Source organism: Actinia tenebrosa, unplaced genomic scaffold, assembly GCF_029948245.1.
Source record: "Actinia tenebrosa isolate PJP-AT-01 unplaced genomic scaffold, QUT_ActTen_1.0 PGA_scaffold0__85_contigs__length_37466705, whole genome shotgun sequence".
Classification (NCBI taxonomy): Eukaryota; Metazoa; Cnidaria; class Anthozoa; order Actiniaria; family Actiniidae; genus Actinia; species Actinia tenebrosa.
Genome location: NW_028292569.1, coordinates 2,886,373 through 2,912,300, shown reverse-complemented (window position 1 = coordinate 2,912,300; position 25,928 = coordinate 2,886,373). Strand labels below are relative to the sequence as shown.

The 25,928-nt window shown below is 36.8% G+C and overlaps 4 protein-coding genes across 7 annotated transcripts; 2 read left to right on the top strand and 2 right to left on the bottom strand.

Annotated features, from left to right (window-relative positions):
* The first annotated feature begins 50 nt into the window (after positions 1-50).
* LOC116286382 (FUN14 domain-containing protein 1) lies at positions 51-2,551 on the top strand. Its single transcript, XM_031692892.2, has 5 exons — positions 51-164; positions 328-472; positions 1,004-1,079; positions 1,401-1,547; positions 1,928-2,551. The coding sequence occupies exons 1-5, from the start codon at positions 155-157 to the stop codon at positions 2,003-2,005; spliced, it is 456 nt and encodes a 151-aa protein (XP_031548752.1). The 5' UTR covers positions 51-154; the 3' UTR covers positions 2,006-2,551.
* Positions 2,552-3,575: 1,024 nt separating this feature from the next.
* On the bottom strand, positions 3,576-12,694 carry LOC116286374 (nuclear receptor subfamily 2 group E member 1). Its single transcript, XM_031692880.2, has 4 exons — positions 12,510-12,694; positions 11,637-11,864; positions 7,960-8,751; positions 3,576-5,465 (listed from the first exon to the last, which is right to left on the bottom strand). Exons 1-4 carry the CDS (start codon positions 12,553-12,555, stop codon positions 5,224-5,226), a joined length of 1,308 nt encoding a protein of 435 aa, XP_031548740.2. The 5' UTR covers positions 12,556-12,694; the 3' UTR covers positions 3,576-5,223.
* A 1,748-nt stretch (positions 12,695-14,442) lies between these two features.
* LOC116286375 (uncharacterized) lies at positions 14,443-20,058 on the bottom strand. Of its 3 annotated transcripts, XM_031692881.2 has the most exons (5): positions 19,808-20,056; positions 19,599-19,719; positions 16,968-17,066; positions 16,449-16,569; positions 14,443-15,939 (listed from the first exon to the last, which is right to left on the bottom strand). In XM_031692881.2, exons 3-5 carry the CDS (start codon positions 17,011-17,013, stop codon positions 15,471-15,473), a joined length of 636 nt encoding a protein of 211 aa, XP_031548741.2. In that variant the 5' UTR covers positions 17,014-17,066; positions 19,599-19,719; positions 19,808-20,056; the 3' UTR covers positions 14,443-15,470. The 3 variants fall into 3 exon arrangements, with proteins under 3 accessions (XP_031548741.2, XP_031548743.2, XP_031548742.2); XM_031692883.2 differs by having other exon boundaries at positions 14,443-15,936; positions 19,599-20,058; XM_031692882.2 differs by having other exon boundaries at positions 16,968-17,051; positions 19,599-20,057.
* Positions 20,059-20,726: 668 nt separating this feature from the next.
* On the top strand, positions 20,727-25,444 carry LOC116286377 (uncharacterized). 2 transcript variants are annotated; one of them, XM_031692885.2, is made up of 7 exons: positions 20,727-21,217; positions 21,286-21,373; positions 23,062-23,082; positions 23,670-23,781; positions 24,180-24,312; positions 24,900-25,005; positions 25,224-25,444. In XM_031692885.2, exons 3-6 carry the CDS (start codon positions 23,067-23,069, stop codon positions 24,963-24,965), a joined length of 327 nt encoding a protein of 108 aa, XP_031548745.2. In that variant the 5' UTR covers positions 20,727-21,217; positions 21,286-21,373; positions 23,062-23,066; the 3' UTR covers positions 24,966-25,005; positions 25,224-25,444. The 2 variants fall into 2 exon arrangements, with proteins under 2 accessions (XP_031548745.2, XP_031548744.2); XM_031692884.2 differs by having other exon boundaries at positions 20,734-21,217; positions 24,900-24,997.
* The last annotated feature ends 484 nt before the right edge of the window (positions 25,445-25,928 follow it).

The window sequence follows — 25,928 nt, the reverse complement described above, 5'->3', positions numbered from 1 at the left end:
CTGTATATTTTTGTACCGCAAAGTACTATATATCACAACACGTGAAGCATCCTCGCTTATTACCGCTGACCTATGATCAAAGGTTCCATCACAAAAATTTCTTGGTTGGTTTGTCAAGAAATCTTCTGAAAATAAATCCAATCATTAAGAAAATATGTCAGGAGGTAAGAAATCAAAGATTTTTATATATTTTTTTTCAATTCTGTTTAGTAATCAAAGTTATCAAAACATTTTTCCGATTTTTAAATCTCTCTTAAAATGAATTTGATGATGTTGTTGTTTTCTAGCTTTCAGTTTTTACTTTACTTATTCTTAAAAAATTCTCAGACCCAGAGGAAGAATCAGATGAAGCTTATGAGGTCATAGAAACGCCAGGGACTGCTAATCACGATCTTTTCTCAGACATTATTTCGATGGATTTGTCCAATAGGACGCCATTGCAACAAATTGGCATTGGTGGAGTCTCAGGATGGTAAATAGAAATCCTATTTACCAATTGTATGGGTCGATAAAAATAAAGATTTTAGATAGGTTGTATATTGACAGGGAGGGTCGAGTGGGGGAGGGTTTGGATAAAAAGGATGGGAAATTAAAATATGCATCAACTTTTGACAATTCTCTGTTAACTTGAAAACATTCTGGGCCCGGTTGTACGAAGCCTGGACAGCGCTATCCGACGGATAAATCTTATCCAGTGAATAAATTTATTGGAAAACAGTATCGACTTATCCACTGGATAAGGATTTATCAGCCGGATATGCCCTGATGTTTATTAACAAAAGTCACGAAATTCAAATCAGAAAGAGGCAACGAAGCCAATAGAGGTTTACACATACAATACCTGATGCTCTGCAACAGCTTTGCGACAGAGCATGGAAAGTTTTCTTATCAAAATAATGACACTCTTGCCATGTCTTTATAGCCAGCCCCTTATTGACTGTTTGTCTCATCACACTGTACCCTTATGAGTTGGTGATATGTTGTTGTTGTTGCTTAATTTTAGGTGTTTGGGCTACCTGTGTAAAAGGGTTGGAAAGCTGACCCTCTCAGCAATTGGTGGAGGTCTTCTTATAATACAGGTATTATGTATAATAGGAACACATTCGCTGGACAAAAAACATATCAGTACTTTAACTAACAGTTGCCTGGCAAGATACTCGGATAAGAGCTGGGAGGTAGGGTAGGGAACCTATGAACCTAGCTCTTCCATGAGGTCCACTCCACAGAAACCACAAACAGGCACCAGTTTTGGTGCCCTCCCTCCACCCCTACCCCCACCATTCACACCCACTCTCCAACCCACCCACCCTTATTCCACCTACCACCCATCCACACCCCACTTCCAATTTGGCCAGACTTTACTTTTCTTTAGCTGATGAGTCCTATCTATTTATGTTCAGATTGCTAATCGTACTGGCTACATAAAAATAAATTGGAGTAAAGTAGAAAGAGATGTCAATGAAGTTAGCAAAGGAGTAGAGAAAGAAGTTTATAAGATTGCAAAAGGGAAAAATGATGACAATAAAGTTGTTGAATGGACCAAACGGGTAAGAGTTATTGGTGCTAACATTAAACAATCCTGTTTGTAGATTTGAAAGAAGGGTTCATTGCATTTGTTTACAATGCATGGCAGCTAATGCCTAAAAATAGTTTCCAGAGGGTTTCTTTTTCTTTCCATACATTTTTCGAGCACCATAAAATGTAAGAAGCACGCTCCATGGTTCCTTCAGAACAACCCCTCCTGAGCCCCCAAACCCCATCGTTCGTTTGCTGCCTTACATGCCTGCAAGCATAATGGGAAGTAATTAAGTAATTAAGCCCAAAATAAAGAAAGAAAACCTTAGGGACCAAGGTTTGAAGCTAGCAATATGGAGAACAGGTTCAGTATTTGATGAGAAAGATAAAATATTTTTGCTTTATTTTTCAGGGTATTTCTTACGCACAAAGAAACATGGCAGCAGCTGGAGGATTTGCAGCAGGATTTCTACTTGGAGTTGCTTTATAGAGATACAATTTACTGCTACTTATGGTGGTGTCAAGCGTATTTTGTAATATTATGTAAATTACCTGTTTGTGCATTTATGACACAAAGAATAGTCTGGTCTGGTTGTCAGATATAGGCTTACAAGACAGCAAGCTAAAATATTAGATATTTGGTCCCCTTACTCAAAGTTTTCAATGAAATAGTTACTTTGACTGACAGGACCCAAAAAGCCTGAATATCCTGAGTTTTCTAGTGATATTGTTATGAAAATAGTGTAAAATTATCAACATTAGCTCGTGTTCTTTAAGAAACACTTCAAACGCACATACTTTGGATAGGCTTTTACAAGCAGAACAATGAAAGTTACCTTTGAAGTTAACTCCAATTGGTACACACCATCACAGATTACATCTTGAAGATTTTTCCTCATGCATTATCAACACTAAAAACATTTTCCAACTTCAGCTAAAAGTGATGTGTCAATAAGATATGTCTAAAAACAAAACAAATGTAATTAATGCATGTATAAAACGAAATCTTAGAGTAAAGTCTGATATTCAACATGAATTGCTTCATCCATGAAGGCTGGTTTAAAGGTCAGTTAGACCATGGAGTGGAAGTTGACTTGGTGACTGTAGTCCAAATGGTTCACGAATATCAACTAAATTTTCAAGTCTTTAGTCTTTACTAGCTTACAATATTTTCCAATTTCAGCCATGCTACCACTCCCCCACCATTTTTATTTTGCTCAGCAAATCTTGTCAGTGGTGGCCCCTCTCCATCAGTATCCCATCCTTCTCCATCAGTACCCCATCTAAAGGTCTAAAACTAAATCTACCTAGATTAGATGAAATGTCTTAATAACTATGCAAAGTCACTATGTATCTCAGTCTGACAACCACTGCATAGAATAGCATTCATAGCTGCAATGACTGCCATATTACGAGTCAGAAAATCAGGGGCGGATCCAGGATTTTGTTCAGGGAGGGGTGCTGCGCACAATGTTAACCCAGGGAGGGGTGCAACCCTTAGAATCAAAGGCAAAAAACAAAATTGGTTATCTTCGAAGTAGGAGCACAAAGTCTAACCAGGGAGGGGTGTGCACCCCTCCCCTGGATCCACCCCTGGAAAATAGAATCCTTGAATAAATAAACCAAGGGTACTCACCCATGCATCCTCATAGTTCTTTCTGGCCACACCTTTCAGGCCTTCTCATTTTAACTCTGCAAATAATCAGTCATCCTACCTTAGCTGGATAGATCAGAATTTTCATACCAAATGTTGGACAGTCTGCAGTGATGTACGTTTGACCTAAATCGGCGTTAACCGTAACGATAAACAATCATCATCGGAAGTGCCTTTTTTTCCAGAAGTACATTGATTTTGCATGTACAAAACACATGTATAGTAATCATTCAATACAAAATTGAGCGTTTTTGAATTCTCACTATATTGACGCTTGGCGCGCATGTTCATCAGTTTCACCGCGTTACCTTTTTCCAATTTTTCCCCCTTCTATTTTCTCATCCTTTGATCAATGTTAAGAAAATTTATGTATAGTTTACAAAATATTAAAATATAGCAACAACAGTTTAAAGTGATTAGCTTTTATTTAATATGTTGTGAAAAGCTTTACAATAAAAGCGCTTTTAATAAAGAAAATTTATATATATATTTGCATAATATACGGCTATATTTTCGTCACAAAAACGAAGCTGAACAGTGAACATTTTTTCATCTTTTTTCTTGAAAAATGTTCACTATACAACAATAATCCCCATTTAACCAACTAAAGCTAGTGATTACATATGAGTTAAACTATGTAGAATATCCGTAAAACTAACCCCTACTGAATGTTAACTAATATATACTACAAAATTTTTTCTGAACCCTTTTTAAAAACGGCACAAAAGCAGAACTTATTAAACAGGATTTCCAAAATTCTTGAAAAAAATTAAAAAGATTTGTTAGTCTATGTAGACGAAAGTGATATAATCTAAACTCCGATTAGCTGGTTGAACAACCAATTAGAAAAGCTCTGAACTGTGATTGGCTGGTTAGACAACTAATGAGTGTCATAATGTTCTGAATTCTGATTGGCTGACATAACAGATATCAAGTTTCTGTAATTCGAAAAATTCTTCAATCAAAATATAGCAAATGATTTAAAAACTCCTTTATGACAAGCGTATTCCAGGTAAAAATTGATTTTGTTTAAAAAAAGGAGTTCTAAAAATCACTGCCTCAAAACATATCAAAAGGCAGTGAAAAATCTCAAATGCGTGAAAAAGTTTACGTTGACAGATTTTCTCGTTACAAAAACAGCGTGTCAAATAAAGCATGCAAGTCCTTAAACTAGAAAATTGATATGAAAAACATTATTAGCATTTATAAGTAAAAGTTAGCAAAAAAAGTTTAAAATTATAACACTAAAGACTGTTTTAACTCAAATATCTAAGATTACTATACAAATATGAATTAAGACTATGATCAGAAGCTCGTGAACTTCTGCTATGATATATACAAGTTTTAAGAAATGTTATCAAAAAGCTATGGCTAACTTATTATAGCACGGTGAAACAAGCTGCCATGTTGGAGGCTACAAGATCAATAAGTTTACATTAGAAACACCATGGCCAAGTGAATTAAAATATCGCTGTTTGTGCATATTCCTCCAACAAGGTTGCCTTCTTTCTGAGATATTTAAGTTCATGTTGGTATGCGCAGAAGATTTTAAAAGGTTTTTAAAAGGATTTTAAAGCCTTTGGTAAGTCTAAGAGATTACATTAACAGCTATAAATGTATACATAATTCAAAAAATGTACAAACTATGCATCATTTTAAAAATGCCTTTTTCTCAGAATAAAAATGTTGGTCAAAACATGTTGTAAAAGTCAAGTACACAGTCGATATGCTAAACTTTTCCTGACGTATTTAACCCCTTAACACAATCTTACGTATAAATTTTTGTGCAATAACTTTAAAGAAACTTATTTAGTGCAAAGCAGTTCGTTGATACAAAAAAACCATAGCCGAAACGGCGGGAAACGATCACTTGACCTGTTGTCCGATATCGTTCGCGGTCCCTTTAGGTTCCTAAATTGATGTGACGTAACAACCCCCTTTAGTTTTTATGATCTATAATAATATTACATGACTTATTTACACAAAGCCAATACTCTGGCCTTCATCTACCATTTCGAAAATCAGATCTTTCAATAATGCGAGGACCACTATTTTTAGCTAGACTTGAACATATCGCAGAGCATTCTCTCGATAGGCACATTATCCAGGGTGCCCCTGAAAAACAGGTCCTCTATCATCTTTGGTCCAACAGCTCTTAGAGAGGGGAGCATCAGAAGTAATTTGCCAAAGCGGACCTGCTGATCGGGATAGTGCGAGCGACAATATTCTCCCAACATCGACTGAGCTTGGTCTTGTAATCGTTCAACTAGGTGTGGAGCTCGAAGCCCTCGTAAATCTGTAGGAACATAACACAAAATTACATCAGACCTGAATAGGATAATTGATAATGTGTGTTGGGATACTTCAAGGCTCCATCTAGGTGCCATGGGTATTGTTTTTGTTAAAACAAATCCACATCAGACCTGAATAGGATAATGGGTGATGTGTTGGGATACCTCAAGGCTCCATCTAGGTGCCATGGGTCATTATTTTGTTAAGACAAATTCACATCAGACCTGAATAGGATAATGGGTGGCGTGTTGGGATACCTCAAGGCTCCATCTAGGTGCCATGGGTATTGTACATCAGACCTGAATAGGATAATGGATGGTGTGTTGGGATACCTCAAGGCTACCTGGAATGACTTGTGTTTCCTATTCTTATTCTTGTCAAGAGTATGGACCTTAGTGTTGAGACTGATTCGATGCCCTTCGTATTCAACGAAACCATTTCCATTTCGGAATGACCTATCGCCTATCGCCTTTGGCGATGACAACGTTTTTTGAATTAGGTGTATACAACAAAATTGCAGAAATAACGAAATTAGATTTTCGAATGGTTCATGAATTCACGAGCCAATTAGATATCAGATTTTTACAAGAAACCGTATCAAGGTCTCTTGGTTTATAAAAACCGTTGGTTTCAAGTGAGCAGCAAAACCCTAAAGATCTTCACCAGTTACACGTGGTCTGTTTTATCCTCTCAACACAACACATGACGTCGTTACCACACAGCACTGGTTAGCAACAGAGCGCAGAAGATTAAAGAAATTATAATCTTTTGGATATTTAACTTTATTAACTCGTAGCTTATAAAACTGAATTTATTTTTCAAGTAGGCCGATCTAATTTCTCTCTCTCTTCTCTTTTTTTTTTTTTTTTTTTTTTTTTTTTGTTGTTGTTGTTGTTGTTGAGGATTTACAGTTTTCGAGTCTTGCGTTCGTAAGCTAAGAGATCAAATGTTTAGTTTGTTTCTTGAAGAAACACAAATTTGTGATTCAATCTTAAAGGATCGTAGTTGAATTGTTTTTACTTTTGGTGTTTCAATCTTTTCTCTTCGTAGTGTCTGACTCCTCCCAGTGAGGTTCAAAACATGTTATTCAATGGCCATACTAGGAAAATCAGTTTCATTAGCAATAGCGAATAAATGTGGATCCAAATGCTTTTATCTATTCACAGAAGCGTTCACAAAAGATTCCATTGAGTCCCTTTAATGTTCGCTGCTCTTTTCACAGCCATTCATCCGAACACCACCAGTTAAGACTTATTACCCTAAGTCTGATCAACTGCACAAACAAAACTACGGCTTATTCAGAACATCCACGAGGCGTAATGGGACAATGGTACGGGTCACTCATTCTTGTAGTGCTCAAGCAGGTACCTTTGTTATGGGACCATGCTTTGCTGGTGCACAAAAAGCAGCTCAAAAGACCAAAAGCTAAAGACTTTTGCAGGTCGAAGTTTTCACAAAGCCGCCTACACATCAACTGTACAGGTAGTCACTTTAAGTAATGAGACACCTCAGAGACGTCGCCCTGAGAGACGTTTCCTTGATAGATTGGTACCTGATGATACTAGTTATTGCAAGACTAATGAAAAGCTTATTAATTTTTAATTATAAGAGAAACGTGTTTAATTGAACTAAAGTCGTTAAAAAATCTCCCAAAATTTTTGGAAAAATAAAACAAAGACGTGACGAATTGTTTTTGAAAGTGGAATACGATGCTTAGTAGTGTGCGTCTAGCTTGATAAGTGAACTGATAGCGAGTCAGTATTCTACTACTGACTAGATTATTGACTATACGATACAATTGTTGTTCGATCTTCTGGTTTTGGTTGGACGCTGAACCCGATATATCGATGAGAAAACTTGCCACCTCCAGTTTCCTTAAGTCCAAGGTCTTATCCAAAAACTTATAAATACGTTTTGAACTTATAAATACGTCTTGAACACTTGTTCAACGCTTTTAATCACCTGTAATATGACTTATTTGCTCTGCGCCGATGGTTTTTCGCTTTTTTTTTTAATGGTCAGGCCTGGTCAGGTTGTCAGACCCTCTAAACTAAAATCATTCCTTCCTTAGAAAGTTGACTTCTATTTACAGAGCTAACAAACTCCAAACATACATTAGTTTAAATCATTACTGCATTAATATACAAGATCACTAGTTTTTAGTTTCATTTGTCCAATTTTGATCGAACGTTTTTTGTTTTCCGTTTCGAGAGTCCCGCGGGTCTGAACGTGTTAGGGGTCAGGTTGGACTGTTGACACGAGCCCACAGACCAACAGGACGTGACACTGTTTATGAACGGTGTGAGAACGTTTGTGAAGACACAACAGCCGGAGATCGGTCGAGAAAGGTCAAAGTTCATTAGAAATGAGAAATACACTTGTATTTTTCGAGTCATTACCGCATTTTTTCAGGAGGGGAGTGCTAAGGAGGGAGGAAGATCTGCATGATCTGTAACATTATTTTACTGCATAATAATTCTTAAATATATATATATTACCTGGTTTGAATAAAACGATGGCTTTCAGGCAAGCATATTCCGTAGAATCAATCTGCAATCTCTTGAATCGCGTCACAATGTTCTGAAGAAGTCGAATGTCGGACATTCCTGCTACGATTTTATCGGTCGGTGCTCTATCGACCTGCAGGCCGGCTGCAGACAGAAGAGGACCCATATCTAACGGCAGAGAGAATTGGGCTGAGCTTAAGACGAACAGCTCGCTCCAGCCTTCCTCTAACAGGATAGCTTGATCACGGAAGGGAAGATCAAGAAATGTAGGAATGTTTCTAGCCCACGTGACGGACATGTATAATAACTGCACCGCTGATTCGTAGATGTTTTCTGGCCTTCCTTGCGGCATGACTGGAATCTCGTAGTTCATCTGTGTTGCAGAGCTCCTAGGAGAGCTGCTCTGTTGCGTAGGAGTCGAGCGTTGGACTTCAGATGTACGATTCTTGTCTCCCTGTTCTTTGGAATCAAGAAGACTCGCGATAGACAAGAAACTGTGTTTTTTTGACGAGTCAGGCGATATGTTATTATTCTGTCCATGGTACTGAGAGGGGGACCCTGGGGGTGAATACGAGTTCGTATCAGACCGCGAAGGACTTCGGGTCGATTCAGTCGCTTCGGGCTCTCGTTCAGTTTTCGTTTGTGGACTTGCGGGACTTGTCATAGTGTGTGCGGGATGCGGGTTTCGCACGGGATCACAGAACGTATGGCTGACTATAGTTGTACTTGTGGTTGCACGTGGTAAAACTTGAGCAGAGCGAGGGGCCCTCTCGTGTTGTACAGCTGGAATAAAACCAATTAACCGTGTAAATGTGTGAGGAAGATTGCATATAATAAAGGGCTTTTGATAGAAAGTGCTCATTTCACCCGCGTTATGACTTAACCCTTATAAAATTCACAGCTATAGGTCCGCGATGGGGTTGACGAAATGATGCCAAACCAATTGACATCATTTGCGCAATGTTTTCCAAGAGGTCTTTACAGTTTTTGGCTCCCAAACAGAGTAATTCATTAAACTTTTATGAACTTGCGATCTTAAAAAATCAAACTCGTAAAATAATTTCAAAATATTTCAGCCACCGTCCTTCCAGTAACCACCAGTATTAAACTGATTTTGGGGCAAGTTTCGCAACTGTTTTAGTTAAAGCTGTTTTCAGTTTTCGCAGCTAGACGCGCAAAATTCCCCCACGTATGCTCTGTTCAGTGGACTGACTGACTAACTCACTCACTCAAATACAACGTATTCCTTCTCTTTGATGTCTAAGTTGTTAGCTAAGAAATGCATTCATTACAATCATGTAAGTGGCAGGCACCCTAACAATTCTTCAGTACATGTAGTGGATTAAAAACTAAGAATCGAATTTTTCTGGCGACAGATCAAATTAAAAGCGGCGAAAATGGAATTGCGACCAAAGCGCAGCGAAGAACGCTATCAATAATCAAGAGGACGTTAGTCATTCAGTACTCCAAGAGGTCTTGGCTTCATTTCAAGTTGATTTAAATAAAGTTCATCTTTTATTCTTGGGTGTTGGACTAAAATGAAAAATAAATTCACTATCGGTTTTCAGAAAACACAATTTCAATAAAAATCTTCTTTAACTTACTTTAGTATAAGTCGAAAAGTATTCCTAATATATAAGACTAAAACTGCCCTAATATTTCCTTTTCAAAATTGAAGTATCTGGTACTTTATCGTTTTTGTCTTTCCTTTGAAAAACTAACTTAAATGCTTGAGCTCAAATCGTCAACTTAGGAAACTGAATCTCTCTAATGTTAAAAGTTTAAATCATAAAATCAAATTATCCTAAAGGTTTGCAGGCGATGGTTCGAAGGTTATTTGATTACAAACTTCAATTCAAAGTTGTTCAATTCTTTCGTATTTATTCTTAGTCGAGAAAGCTTTCTTCATTTTTCTCTCTCTCGAAGTTCATAGCATTATATACCATTGCTTGTGGTTGTCGTTTTTTCTTCTGTATTTTGAAATAAAAGAAGCTCATTAGCCGGTTTGTCCTTGCTCCATTTTCTACCTGTTTAGAGGTTTTTCACTTTCAATCTTTAGCCAATTGTGAATCAATAACTTCTGTTACCAAGGTTATAGATTTTGCCACCCGTAAAACAATTTACGTCCAAAAATACTCGAGCTAACTGAAAAAACGAATAAAAGTCAAGGCTGAACAAAGATTACATCGACAACCAAAAATAATCTCCAAAAATAATCAGATTTAGACCCCAATAAACAGCATTTTACATTAGACTTGTGAGAATTTGAAAAATTTGAAATTTCAATGTTATCTTCCAGGGGAGTCTAATTGCGGTTTTTTTTTGTATTTGTGTTTTCTTAACTTCATTTGCATTCCACCTGTGTCTGCTCGCCACTGACTGGAGACAAGGACATTTTAAGAATAAGACCCTTTAATTCTCTTGTTATTCGTACCTCCGCAGTTATGACATAATTAAAGCCAGTGCTCATAACTACATTAGTTGTCTAGCTAACTTTTTCAACCGTTCCCAAACCCTGAAAAAAAGTTTGAATTTTTTACCGCAATTTTTATAAATGTAGTGCTTCAATATATTTTTCGATTCGCCAGAAAAAAATTTGGCTTACAGAAGCAAATTTCTCACAGCAAAAGTTTTCCAAAAAATTTTGTTAATTTGGTCTGTTTGGATCAAACACGATTTGAATGAATTTTATCAATATTTGATATTTGGAAACATTACGAAAACCACTCAAAATTCTTCCAAAATGAAATTCAAGCGTTTGGCCGTCACCTTAAAACCTCTAGTTCACCTCACAAAGTGTAATAATATATATAAAAAGGCTCCAGTAATTTTCCTTGGTAGTTTATTGTGCTAAGAAAAGAAGATTGTGCCAAGCTACATGCCCTGCCTCAGTTCAATACCGACTCATCAATAATGAATCAAGCACGTTTGGTGTGGCTCAATAAAGAAGATGCTAAAACAGCAGATGTGATCACATTTTTTGTTCTTTCCCTTTGAAAAGATCCCTTAATTATCACTTTACAGGAATTAGAGTGCTCGGTGACGCAAACACTTCAGAAAAATAAGTCAAGAAACAAGTTTACCTCTAGTTACGTTTGCGAATTAGAAATGCGTTTCCAGCCTTTGCTGTCATTACTAATAAACCTTGCTTGATCGGAGAAAGATTCGCTAGCATATTTTCCTAGAAAACTTTGATATTCGTCTCAGTAAAGAACCCATGTTTTATATCTTTTGGTTCAAGTAGTCTTCGTGTTACTTTTTTAACTGGAAATCAGGATTGAAAGTTAGCAAAAAATATCGAGACAATATACTAACATTCCGTGGATAAAAATTGCGGCAATTAAGTAACGAACTTATATAATCCCAAAATGTCACGATGGAAAAAATTTATTTTAAAATATCCGCGCAAATTTTTTGTTCGAAGGTCTAAAGAGAAATATGATACAAGAGAAAGAGGGAGGGAAATTTATTTTAAAAATAAGATCTTCTTAGACTGATTCAGGTGTCGCAAGGCTGCACGCTTGAGTTGTCCAAATGGTAAACTTTCTCTGCACCGCCTCACCCTAGATTTTGCACGCATCAGAGGACTTACGAGTTTGCCAGGAAAATTTCCTAAAACTACAAGTGAAATGAGGTAAAATTCTCAGATTTCGTCGCTCCTTACTTACCGTCTCGGTTCATCTTGACGTTAAAGCACTTCTGAAGTCGACAAGCTTGGCACTGATTTCGCCTTGCAACATCAACAACACAGTTTCCTTGCTCTTTGCACTGATACGTTAGGCTTCTTCTTATACTCCTCTTGAAGAAACCCCGACATCCATCGCATGTAAAGACACCGTAATGCTTCCCCGACGATCTGTCTCCACAAACTTTACAAGGAATGAGTGGCTTGCGGTCTGTTGGGGAAGGACGAAGAACAACGATGTCTTAAGATGACTTTTCATTTCTTTTCAAGGAACTCGTTAACCAATAAAACGCGAAGAAATTATCTTAATACGATCTAAATTCAAATTATTGGGTAACTCTTTTCAAAGTAATGATCCATTGGTATTTTCCTAATGATGTCCAATGGAAAAACTAAGCTTTTGTGACTTTTTGGCAACAGCGATTAGCGCAAAAATCACGGCCAAGCTTTCTGCTCGTAAAGGTCGTAAACACATTCATCAAAGAACAGGAGACCAAACGAACATCGATCGCAAAACCCGTGATATGCCTTGAAAACCATTTGAGTTGAGAGAAAATGCTTTTCAACGTCATTGTAATGGTTTTTGTAAGGTTTTTAATTGTGCCAGGGTTATTGTCATTGCATTGCACAATTGAGGCGTCATCTTTTTTCTTCGCGTCAAGAAAACGCCTAATTTTTGTCAGTTATGATGAGAATCTCGTTTTCTTGAGTTTTTAAAACTTTAAAGCATTTTTCTTTATAAAGTAAATCAACAGATGATGTTTGTGTTCTTTTTGGTGCAAAAATGCAGGTTTTTTGAGCTCACGTGCATTCGATACAAAAGCATTTCAATTAAGCCAAATGTTTTTTGACTCACCGACCACCACTGATTGTTCAGGCTGCATTGCCAAACTCCCTTCCATAGCAAAAAAACGAGCAATAATTTCTTTTCCTTGGTCTCTTTATCCTGCAAACTATTTCTTGTACCTTGCCTGCTTTTTCGACTACTGTTTTTCCCCAGGCCGTCAGGTCTAGTGGCATTAACCCGTCATATCAATCTAATTAAGCTTACGCTGGGTGTACCAAGCTGATGTCCTGAATCCAGCAGGTAGACAGGTAACCACGAACAATCATTAGGCTGGTTTATTTTTGAAGGTGACATTGTTGTTGTGTGATTGGCTTAACCATGATCTTCATAGCAGTGAAATGCTTGCCCAATATATCAGTTCTTGAGACTTAGTGATTAGACCGAAGCCATTTGTTAAGTCCATTCTAAAACATCGAAAACTCTACAGCATAACTCCTTCAGGTTATAAAAGAATTTATAATTTAAAAAAACAAACAGTTTGGTAATCTTATTTTCGATGACTGAATATTTAAATCTAGTATGTCAGAACAAGGCGTATGCCTTGACTAAAAACCTAAAAATATACTGACAACATCTTAACTTTCTGAGCTGAAGACCAAAAGTCTAGAAGGCAAAAGATTCACTACCTTTAAATCTTAGATTTTCATTTGCCTGAGTTTTATTGAAAATAATTTATAAACTTGAAAATTATTTTCCTTTTTTGTACAGATAAACTGTAAGCCTCGAAAAAAAATTCGAGCAAATTTAAAAAGCTTGAAGTCCATTCGTAATGATTGGATAAACTGGCATGCTTTCATTATTTGACTTTGCAAACAAACTTGTATTATTTGTTTAATATAATCTTTTACAGGCCTTTTTTTGTACAAATTCAGTTCTCTTTTAAAAGAAAATTTTAAGCACAGTCGAGAAAAATGCATTAAAACAGTTAAATAATTAGTATTGAGGTTTTGGCGGGGAAAAGGCTGACGCGTTTGGTAAATTCCACATGCAGACTCACGTGACTCTCGACCGAGTCGCTTGATGCACCTGCCTTACCGCGAAATGCGCATGCGTAAAACTTGTCAAACTTAAAGTAGCAGTTGCCAGCAAGTTCAATTACTTTGCCACAGAATATAATTTTTATCGTAAGATAAACCTTCAAACTGATTGATGTTGGCAGGAATAAGGATAAATCCTCGTGTAAAGAAGAGAAACAATAGCTCGAATACCGGTAGTGGTGAGTTCTCGTACGACAGTCGCTGCTGGAGATCAATACTCAAGTCATGTGACAATCAAACGATGTGGGGGTTAAAACACCACTGAAACATCAATATTAAACCACAAAAAAATCGTTAAACTTGGATGAAATTCAAACGACGTGATATCGAGCTCGTTAATTGGATCCTTTTTCATGGGAAAATTGCATGGATAGTTATGTAACCGAATCAATAGTTGGTTTGGCTTCTCTTTATCCATTTTTATCCCATTATTTGGAAGTTATAAAAGTTAAGATACGCTTAATCGATTCTTCAAAGAACGTAAATGTTGGGATTATAATGAATTTTCGATTGTGTTGCGAAGAGCATATTGGCGCTGGAAAAAGAAATATCGTGACATGAATGCAGAAACTTAACTAGAAGAGAGCTACGACAAATGCAGTACAGTCATATTATGGCAACTTGTCGATAGAAGTCTCCATGTAAAAAAAAGTAGTCTCCATGTTGGAGGTATTTATATAAGAATCCTAAATGCGCGCGCTGATTAGCTTCGCGATTCGTGCGATATCTATATTTTACTACAGAACCGCTGGAATTCAGTGTTTGTTGGTAAAATGTAACATGGCCACCATGCTATTGTTTTCTTCCTAAATTTATGAAAACATTGAAGTAACATATTGACATAAATAAGTCAAGACTATCTTCAAGCGCAGCCGTGCAAGACAAATCAACTTTTGTCCTCTCAATGTCATTGGCTGTAAATACTAAAATTTATTTTATTTAACCTTACATTTTCTTATTGTTTGCTCCAAGAGCCATAACGGCTCATCTAGGGAGATCACAATGATAATTATATTTTACAATGATTTCTACGGAGTACAAAATAGAAAGAAAACAGGTATACTAAATAGGTATCGTATTATTCCTTTACCTTGGGCGTAATGTTTTTACGATTCAGACCACGTGTCATTCTCTTGAGAATAAATTCTTTAGTTTTAGTTTAATCCATATTCATGCGTCTTTTCATGCGCAACCTTTAAACAAAGAAATAATACCCTAGGGAATGACACATGGTCTGAGATGGGACAACGTTACGTTTATTTTACAAAGTCAGTCGGAACTTTCAAAAAATATAAGGTGTTTTACTTGAATGGCGTTGTTTAATGATTCATTAGTAACATCACTTCCAAATTGACGTTTAGTACGTCTGGAAGCGATTTCGTAGGTTCCTGACTTATAGCATGTACACAGTACGACATGCCGTAACATTGAAACATTAAGATGGCTTAACCATAAGTCAGTATGGTTTATGATCGTATGAGTGGGAAACTTACGGTACAGACTTACAGCACATACACGATACGGCATGCCGTAACATTGAAATGGCTTCCCACCACTGTCTGTCAATATAGTTCATCCAATCACAACGCGCAGTTACGACTGCCATATCGTTTCTCACTCTTACGAAAACTGTAAAATAAAACGTTTTTTTGCTAATGTATAATCAATTTGATAAAATTCCCAGTCAGGCCCATGCCGGGAATTACTTGCAAGTATACTAGTGACAAGCTAACGAACGTTGCTTGCTGACTAAACGGCAAAAGGCGTAAAAACAAATTGCAAAGACCAATATTTTCTTTCCATTCAAAACCAGGAGTTCCTTGTTTTTCCTCGATTCAATAACGCAGAACTGTATAGCAAAACTGTCTGTCTGTCTGTCATTGCCTTCTAGTGGAGCTTCCAGCAGTTTTGCAGCTGTTCTTTTCTCACAAAGCTACCATTTGCTGTCCTCTTCATTGATCCTCTTATCTCTTCGAATCTTTTCCCTCAGTTCATTCACCAGCATTCGTTCTCTATGAAGCTGTTTTGCTTTGTTCTCCTCGCTGATGTTAGAAGCTTTGAACGACGCATCTCTCGAAAGGCTTATTCGTTTGTTTGGATGCAACTCGTTAACATCATCATCGTCGTCATAGTGTTCATACTCGTATCCATGGAAACCTAATTCTTCAAATGAAACCCTCGGAGGTTCTGTGACGTTTTGCTGTGGTATGAAGTCTTCACTGCTCCTTGGAGTGTCTGTCATTCGCACCTCCACAGCACGTGGTATCCGCATGTTGTTCACGAAGGTTGAAGGGAAAAGCTGTTCAGTTATGAGTCGTTTGGTGTGCAGATCGTTGATGTATCCCTGAGGATAGTTATCAAATGTGGCGACAGACATTCGTCTCTCGTCATCTTCACTGCTTCTGAAACATTGAGACATTGTATCTTTATATACACTCGATTGAAGAATCGTTGTCGGGTTCAGAAACATAGACATAAAAGCTGAGACCGAAATGGCACATGGAACATAACATAACATATTTATTTGCGCCATCCATGCAGTCGGTTTAGAACGCCAAACGCGTATTAAAAACAGTGGATGATGCCACGGGTCGCCGGTCACAGCATGCATCTAATTAACGTACTTCCCATGTGCCATTTCGGTCTCAGCTTCTAAGTTCTATGTTTCTGAACCCGACGATTCTCCAATTGAGTGTATAATAGCGACACACAAGCTATAGACAATGTGGCTATAGACCTTGCTGCACTTTGGAATGCAGCTCAATCTGGGGGATAAAACAATAAGTTCCAATTCTCAGGAGTTTGGAATTCTTTTGTTTTGTCCCCCAGGTCGACCTGCTTTGACGTCACATGCAAGGGGTCTATTATTGGAAAAGCAGTCGACTGTCTGATGAACAGACTATTTATTTACCTGTCATTAGGTGGTGCAGTTTTTCTTGCGTGGCAGGCGTAAACGATCAAAATAATCATGGCAATGACAAGAACACCAACAGCTGCCCAGACAATGACGACCCATAAGGGCATTCCCAAACCTACCAACAACAAAAATAATAACATTAATATACATTACTGTTCAGACACACTTATCGGAACCATTGAAGAAAATTAACCAATCACGTCAAGGAATCAAACAAGAAAAAACCTTACGAGAAAAATTTTGATTTAAACAACTGTTGGAATGAAAATAAATGAAAGATTGTTATTGGCTGAGGTCAATATGACAGATTGCGCTCCGTCTCTCCTGATTGGCTTTCTCAAGCGATCCCAGTTAATGTGTCCGCACATGCAGTTAAAACATACATGCTGTTCTCAGCTTTGTAGCTTTTCAGGTGGCTAACTTTATTAAAATAAGTACGTCCCAATGGAAAGTAGGATCTAGAGATATCGAAACTATCAAAAAACGTAGTCTCTTTTCAGCTTACTTGCTTACCCATGTCATAGAAAGGTGCTTCGGTGGTAGCCGAGTTGTTAGACATTGGCGACGTACGATTAGGAGGAAGATAAAAAATCAAGTCTAAAATAAGCAAACCTAGAATGAGAAAGAACCGTGTGGTCATGTATAGAAACGTTAGTAGATATTCATAAGATCGAGTTTAGGTTTAAATTTATTTAGATCAAGCTACAAGACATTATCCATAAATATACAAATAAATAATAATAGAATGGTTTAAAAAAAATAGTTTGAGTGTCCGCACAGTAGCTTTTTAAAAAAAAATAATAATAATAATAATAGGAAAAGACTCAATTGCATGGGAGCGGATTTCAGGCTGAAATTAAAGGAATATTTTTGATTCTTTACTTTCATGGTGTTCCCTTTTGTGAAGTAGGTTTGGAAGAACATAGACGTGTAGAAATTAGGATTCGAAAGAGGAAACGAAAAAAAAAAGTTTGGATTTCTTACTTTTAAGAAGTGATTTCGCTTTCTGTGCAGCAGTTTGAGATGATAGTACCGACTTTGTTTTTTTCACCACTCAGCAAAAAGAGCTGCTTAGCTCGACCGCTCTCTTGCCTTATTGCTGTTTTATCAAGGGAAAATATATCCCATGTCTCTATTGCTTCAAAACGTTGGAAATGACATCTACAGATTATCGTTATATGACGACATGACATATCAATATACTCTACTGGCAGGCTGTCAGAAACAAATTCCGCAAACTAGCTCAAAAGTAGTATCAAGTTATCTGTGGAAGCTATTTGAGAGCACATTAATCACAGATGCCTGATCAGTTTGGATCATCCTAGATAATATGGGCTGAGGACTTTATAACTTTTAAGTTGGAGCGAATTAGATATAGGTGATACGTCACAGCGTAATTTTGATATTCAGTAGGAACAGCACTCTCTATTCTGGCGTGTGTCTGGAAATTTCTTTTTAAAAAAACAATTCGGAAAAAGGGTCCTCAACTACAGGGGGTCCCAATGTCTTGCCTTGGGGGAATTGTTTGTTGACACTGAGTTTTATTTCTTATTCCCAGGATTAAAGAATTCGAAAGAGAAACGTGTACATAAAGGAATCGGAATTAACAGAGAAAAAGCGAAATTCGCTCGAGAAAAAGTAAAAATGAGCACGAAGACATAAAAGAAACAAAAACACTAAGCGGCAATTTTTGCAAAAAATAATAGGATAAACAAATAGTAGACAAAAGCAATATGAATGGGAAAAAATGAAAGAAAACGAGAATAAACAAACAGACAGACAGGGATTAATACAGAAAGAAAGATAAAAAGAAAGAGAAGAAAAAATAAGACAGAGAAAAAACAGGTGTACTTAAAAAACAAGGCCGTCATAAGCAACTAGGACACGGACGATATTTGCTTCATCCATTCCGTGATCCTAGCCTTGCCAGCCGGCGTATCATTTCCATGGATCTAATCGTTTGTGTATATCAGCTTTGTTAAATGGGGTATATTTTACATACTAAGCCAAGGTATAGGAAAGACATAATTTTAGTCACGGGTCAAAGACACATAAATCCTCTACAAACGATTTGTACCAAGTTATACTCGCTGTTGCCTAGGGGAACAAACCTGAAGCAATTTATAATTTTCTTCTGCCATAGATAGACACCTTGGTGTTTTTCTCATACCTTATCTCTCACTCTCAGAATCAATTCATGGGTGGTGAAAGATATCTCAAATGCCAATTAAAAATATTTGTTCGCCAGCCTTCATTTATTATTTGAAGCGAAAGATTGACAAAATATTTATACCCGATCTGATATAGTTTTTCCCCAAGCTGCCTGGAACTATTAATCGCGCTGGTACTTGAGATACTAATTAACATCAAGTATAAGCTATTGTTTTGTTTATATTTTTTCGTTTATCCATGAATTATTAACGCATTTCCATCTTAGAAACAACAGCGGAAAACGAAGACGCCAATGATGGCGTGTTTGCCCTTCTTTATAAACTATCATCTATTCGATTATATTTCACTGAGACACTCTCACCAATCAATTCTGAAATTTCCCTAATTTTGTAAGACACCGAAAAAAATTATTCGTTTTGACTTTTACGATCATAATTTGTGTTTTAAAACGACAAACTATGAATTTCTAATTACAGCAAGAGCTCCTACATTTCGTTTTACCATTTTTAAATCCCGGAAACATATTTTCTACCCAATCTAGGAAAATCAAAATGGATTTCGATGTTGAATGTCACTTATGGATGAAGAACGAAACGTTTGCTTTCCTTAATGGAAAAGTAAATTATTCGTTGTTATTACATGCAATCTTGACAGAAATGTTTTTCTAATTGGTCAGCATTTAATTCTTAGACCTGTAGTCTGGCTTGAAACAAGTTTTCTCTTGAAAGTACTGTGTTGTGTTTTAATTTGCTCGTCAAAACAAGGGTCGCAAAAATATAATTTTTTAAATAGGAATATGCAATGAAATCGTACAAAGAAAATAATATAATACAAAGAAATATTTAATTCTATTGATAAAAAGATCTCGAAATAAAAAGAAAAGTAAATAAAGAAATAATATCTAAATAAATAAATAAATACAATAGAATAAATCATTTAAAGGATTACGCTGTAGGAGTAATTCAGACTTACCTTACTCATAAGAAAGTTTCACATTTCATTCAGGCTTTTGACGTCCATTTTTCAATCTCTTCTCTGTTGTTCAGTTGTGAGAGGTTACCAGTAAACAACATCAGACAAGAACTTCATGTCCCTTGGACGAAAGTTTTGCTATTTGAGGCAATTAACTCGTATATGACCTACTACTATTTCAAGAGTGTATAAATAATATTTTCACCTACGGGAGCAGCTTTCTAGATCAGTTATTTTTCAGCGGCTCTCAGAAGACACTTCCATCGCCCGTTTAGTTTAAGTGATTATTTCGACAAATGTACCTTAGATATCCACAGAAACTAAGCCAATCAAACTCAAACCGAATTACTGGGATGGCAATAATTTCTCCTTAGCATTTCGTTGTAAAGCCCTTTCTTTTTCTCGACTGAACCGGAAACAAACACAGCTCTTATTCTTTTTTTTCTTTTTTGGCAGGTGCAGAGAAAGCAGCTTACGTCACCTGAGACGAACAAACCAAGTCGAGGCTGTGGTAGATGGAGGGTTGGGACGAGTAGTACAACCATTAGTCATTTTATAAGGCAAAAAATCGCCCAAATCCGACACCATAGCTAACATTAAATCATTTATTCGGAACTGATAATTTCAAATAAAATAGTTCACCCACGTTCAGAAGAATTTTGGAAGTATTAAGGATATTGGCGTACGACTGGGTCAAACTAAAATGTTAAGCTAGTTTTGATATATGTATGTATATAAATATATATTTCATTAATCAGTAGTGAAAACGGTGGAATACGGCTGTTGGATGGATATTTGAAGCACTTGAGGAAGTTCGAAAAGAATGACGGGAAGTCATTTTTTAGTGATCTTTCCAATAACCTTTGCGAATACGCGAAAGGCTTCACGCATGCGTGGTAGTTAATTTCTTTTTTAGATTGATTGATACGGGATAAGTACCTCTTTCCTGTCTACGCCAGGATTGAAGTACTTAATCGTTCTTGAACTAAAAACGTAGTTTTTTCTTTACATAGAAGGAAAAATAAAATAAAAATATATAAAACAGAAAGAAAATGCGAGAATTACATATAATTAGCAAATGTGTCCAAAAATGTGCTGAAGTATTTTATATCCAGGAATAGTGTTTTTTAATTTTTTAAATTGCTGGTTAAGTCATTCCCAAGAGAATGAAATAACAACAGGCACGGCAGCCATGTTGGATGATATAACACAAGAGACTAATGACGAATCTTTAGTTAAATTCATCCAACATGGCGGCTGTGAAAACCATCAATTGCAACATGCAAGATGTACTTCTTCTCAAGTCATTTTTCCATGATATTTCATCGTTTTCTTTTTCAGAGTGTAAGTCCATCATACCACCACAGTGAGGCAAGACATTGTTTTGATCCTGAAACCAGTGTAGCAGAAAGCATCAAAGGAATCCAATTCTCTCGAGCTCCCGGCTACGGAAGATTGAAGATGTCACGAAAACCCGCCTTCGTGAATGCTCGACTGCACATTCGTGATATGAATAAAATAGGGGTTTACAAAGTCCGCATTGGTTTTCGCTTCTTCTCGAAGTTTTCTTGTTTGAGTACAGCATCTTCTCTAGAGAGAACTGAGCAGTTTACTCACTGGTAAAAACCTGAAATATTTTCAGTGTTTCTTTTGTCTTGAATAACCTGCTGTGGCTTGTTCTCAACAGTACAAAATTAGGTCATCCGTCATTCAAGAAAAACAGCTCACTTCATTCAGTCTTCCTTGAAACTGTCCTCTTGTGACAAAAACTGAAGGTAAGATGTTTTACGATAACGCATCGTACGCTGCAAAATACGTTTTGAGCCTTTGCTCTTATTGAAGTAATGATCTGGAATGAAGCTTGTTCAATAAATTCTACATGTAGGTTTATTATATTTACTTAGAATTAACGATATTAATCACCCAATTCGATATTGTGTCGTAATATTGAGCTAAACTCCTGGAGCTTTATTTCTTGAATAATATAAGCATCCAGGTCGATTCAATTTAATAACTCAGTCAAAAAATCACTAGTTTGCAATCGCTCTTTCCGCTTCAGTTTAAGTTCAAAGCCTGTGCATTAAGTTTCTAAACTAAAAATCAGCTAACTAAATTTTGTCCTTCGGAGAATAACGATAGAAAGCTCTTAGAATAATTTCATACACCTGTGAAATACATTTTAGCGTATTTAGGAATATTACACTCTAACTCCTTCGTTTTCTATTGTTGAATCTAGCTATTACCATCTAATAAGTAACTATTGTTTCACTGGTTAATGAAAACCACTCTATCTTGGTACGTCGTGTAACGACCAAAGAAACTCCAAAGGCGGATAGCCAGTGCTACTAGTAACTATTAATGAATGATTCGTGTTAAATTGATGAAGCGCAGACAGAGTTCAGTCTCAAACCAGTATCAAAATGAATGTGTAGTAAACAAGAGTTACATTTTACTCGATTATCTAACATAAAGATGATAACAAGAATCGATAGATAATTTTCGGTTTAGAGTGCTCACACTAAATCCGTGAAACAAATACTAATTTTTAGCACTAAATAGTGATAATTAAACAATAGAAAACAAAGGATTCTGTATGAAATAGTACTAATTAGTACTATTTAATGTTCACGGTTTTAGTGAGTGCACTCTATTTTAGCTGTGAAGATATTTTTAGTGTGTGGAATGTAAAACTTTATAATTGTTTTTATGGTCTTTCAGTCGTTGCACACTAAAATTGACGAGGGAAATAAAATGATGTATTGCAACGCATCACTAGCTTGCAAATTGACTATAGATTTGACAACACTAAAACTATTGCATAATTAAATATTGTATGATACAAAATTGAAAATACTTACATATTCAACATGTTCAATGATATTCCTTTGTCTTCCATTTTTTTCTGAATGCTCAGATTAGTCTACTTCACTCATTTTCTTGGACAATGGGAACTTTTACTTGAGTTTAAAAGACATTTTGGAGACCTGAATCAAAGAGAAGTGACTGTTCATATCGAGGTGTGAAAAGTGAACGTCGAAAACTAAAACTGTTGCATTGTTTCCTGCAATCACTGGGGGTATTGATTGCCATACGATCGAGTTTGATGCCTTAAGCTAGATAATTAAAGAAAGGAAGGAAGGAAGAAAGAAAGAGAGAAAAAAAGAAAGAAAGGAAGGAAGAATGAATGAATGAGAAGAAGTAAGCAAGCAAGCAAGCAAGCAAGCAAGCAAGCAAGCAAGCAAGCAAGCAAGCAAGCAAGCAAGCAAGCAAGCAAGCAAGCAAGCAAGCAAGCAAGCAAGCAAGCAAGCAAGCAAGAAAGAATGAATGAATGAATGAAACACGATGAAGATTAACTCAGTTGTTAATAGTATTCTCTTATAGTATTCTCTTGTACCGAATTCAATACAATGTCTGAAGAGTTACGAATGTCACATAGCTTATTTCCTTTTTTTTTCTTTTCCAGGCACAATGGCAGCTTTTGATGGTAAGTAGTACACCTATTTGTCATTCTCATTACAAGTGACACTTTATTATCCATACTTGTAGGGAGGCCAGGGGAGGTACTAGTATAGAAAGAAAAAAAAAAACAAGAGCAAATAGCAAATAAATTTTCCAACATTGTTGCGTTGCAGATTTCAGAGCGATCTGTGCTTGTATAGAGGTTTTGCACCATCACGTGCCCATGCCCATAACACAGCTTGGGCTGCCTGTGATTAGATGGCAGAACAATTAAATCCCTTTGCTCTAGAAAATTGAATTCTTTCTTATGTAAAACGATTGTATTGTTCCTGCCATCCAACATGGCTGCCGTCACGTGATGGCGCACGCGGTATTTTGTTGCACAAAAGAAGCTCGAGTCGTAATACGCGTAACGCATACGCTCAGCAATGTATAAGAATGATGGGCGACAAATACTATGTCATCTTATCGTATATCACCGCAGCTCAAAACCTTCCGCGACCCTTTAATTTTGAAATGGTGGCAAAAACTCCGCATTGATTGCTGCTTATCAGTTGTTTATTATATATACACAGTATATATGTTCTCATAAAGTTGCATTGTCCTTCTCAGAGTCGGTCGATATTCTGGCGATTGCGTTTGTTGTGCTTGCTGTCTTGATTCTGTTAGTCGCAGTTCTTGCGGCGTATGTTCTCTTACGTCGCGCCAAGAAAAAGTCAATAGGGTAAGGCAACTTAAATATTCACCATTTTCCATACATCGGTTCACTGGGTCAAACACAAAGCGCTCTGAAAGCGAGTTGCCAAGGTACTTTCAAAGGATTATTCAAATTTGAACCTTGCAACCTCGACTGAATGCTTTGTGTTTGACCAGTGAACCGATGTATGGAAATGGTGAATACAAAAATCAAGATAACTCTCTGCAGACACCTTAAATATACAAAAACTAAAATACCTATCTGCAATTATCCTGAAGAAAATATAATCAAGGATACACTCATTCTTAGTCCATCGATAAAAATGTTAATGGTTTCTCTAAGTTACACAAGAATAATTGCTGCTATATTGTGTGTTACGTTCTATCGAGTTAATATGCAGCAATTTTCGAATTTCCTTCTCATAGAACTGGCAGCTCGTACAAGCTTGATCACATGTACGACGGTGATTACGAGGCATCGATGTATGGTAGCAAGCCCAAAATCATTGTCACCAAGTCGATAGCACAATCTGATAATGAAAATGTTTACCAAGTTGAGGTATGATGCTTGTATTAACTGACCTAGGTCTTCGTTCAGCATTCTCACCTTAATGTGTCCATTACGTCAGCAGCGTCAAGTGTTTCTATTTCTAGGGTTAATAAATATGTATACGAGAACCTAAAAATGAAATCAAGACGAGATGAGTGCGTAGTACTAGTAGAGGACGTTAATGCTAATGCGCATTACTTTTAAGATTTCTATTCAATGTTCTCTCGGTCATATCGGGTCAGTAATGTCCCGGGTACGAGCCTGAAGCACACGATCATTGTTAGCTTGTGCGCAAACATTCCCAGGTTTTTTGAACTCGAAGGGAAGATAAACAACGATTTTATCATGGATAGATTTTTGGTACTGTATTGGGAATTAAAATTTTCGTCATCCTTCGTCTCTTATTCAGTCCCACAATCCAATGCGCCACAAGGTCGTTACCAGTCTTCCCTCGAACTCTGAAAAGAGTAGAATGAAAAACGACGTGACGCCGGGTGTGTCGTGACACGTAAAGCAGACTAGCAAGTGGAAGAAATGGTTTTATAAAATGTCCTTTTGCCAACAACTTGTTAAAATAGTGTCGTTTTGTTTCTTAGACAAACGGGCAGAGCAGAGAAGTCATCTCCTCGTACCAGAACGCGGCGTACGAAAGACCTCTCTGATCCAGCTGTTCACTTTACCGCACCGACTAAGAGTATGTTGGTAAACTTAATAATGATGATGATGTTGAGAATGCTGAAGGATATGGTTGTCATGGCAATCATTCCTAAGAAAACAAAAATGACATCCAGTCTCTCATTTGTCTGCATGTTGGGTGGCCATGTTAGGTGTCTTCCAACATGGCCGCCTTTTTTATATAGTTTTTTATTCTGCAGATCAACAATAACCAAAACCATTGTTAATATGTTTTTTTTCCACAGAGATCATGGATCGACTTATTTCAACTCAACGCAACACGTTCACAATAATCAATTATTATAAATGTTTGCACTTTCATTGCTAAATAACGCTTTATCAAAATATTGGTTCCAAAATAACAATTTAAGATATAGATATAGATTCTGATATAAATGATAAATAATACTGGGCTCATGAAATTCCATATTAAAGTGGCTAAATAAAACAAGTGGTTATTTTTGTACTTTTTCCTTTTCTTTATCAAACATTATATTTTCCCCTATTAGTCGTTCTGAAGTTGAGGAGTTACAGTGCATTGTGGGCCTGAACTCTAGGGGACGTAATAGACGCCATCTTGGAAATGTCCCAGAAAACAGTCCCATAATGCAATGCAATGCCAACTCGACCCAGTTTTTTCCTCAACCTAGAAACGGTTAATAGGGGATTCAAGAAACTTATTCCTCAGTAGTTCCCTTCACAGTTCCCTGCGCCATCTTGAAAGGTAGCCGTGCCTTTGCATCAAAGGAGACGAACGGTGAGCTCGGAATGATAGAGACCTGTGAATAATAATAATAATTTAAATACTTCTAGAGCGCTATTTACATAGGCTGATCAACAGCGCTTTACAACATTTATAAATCATATTACTAATAACAATAATGATTGTAATTGTTCAAGATGTTAAAAAGGTGTCTATCATTGCAAGCTCACCGTTCGTCCCGCTTCGA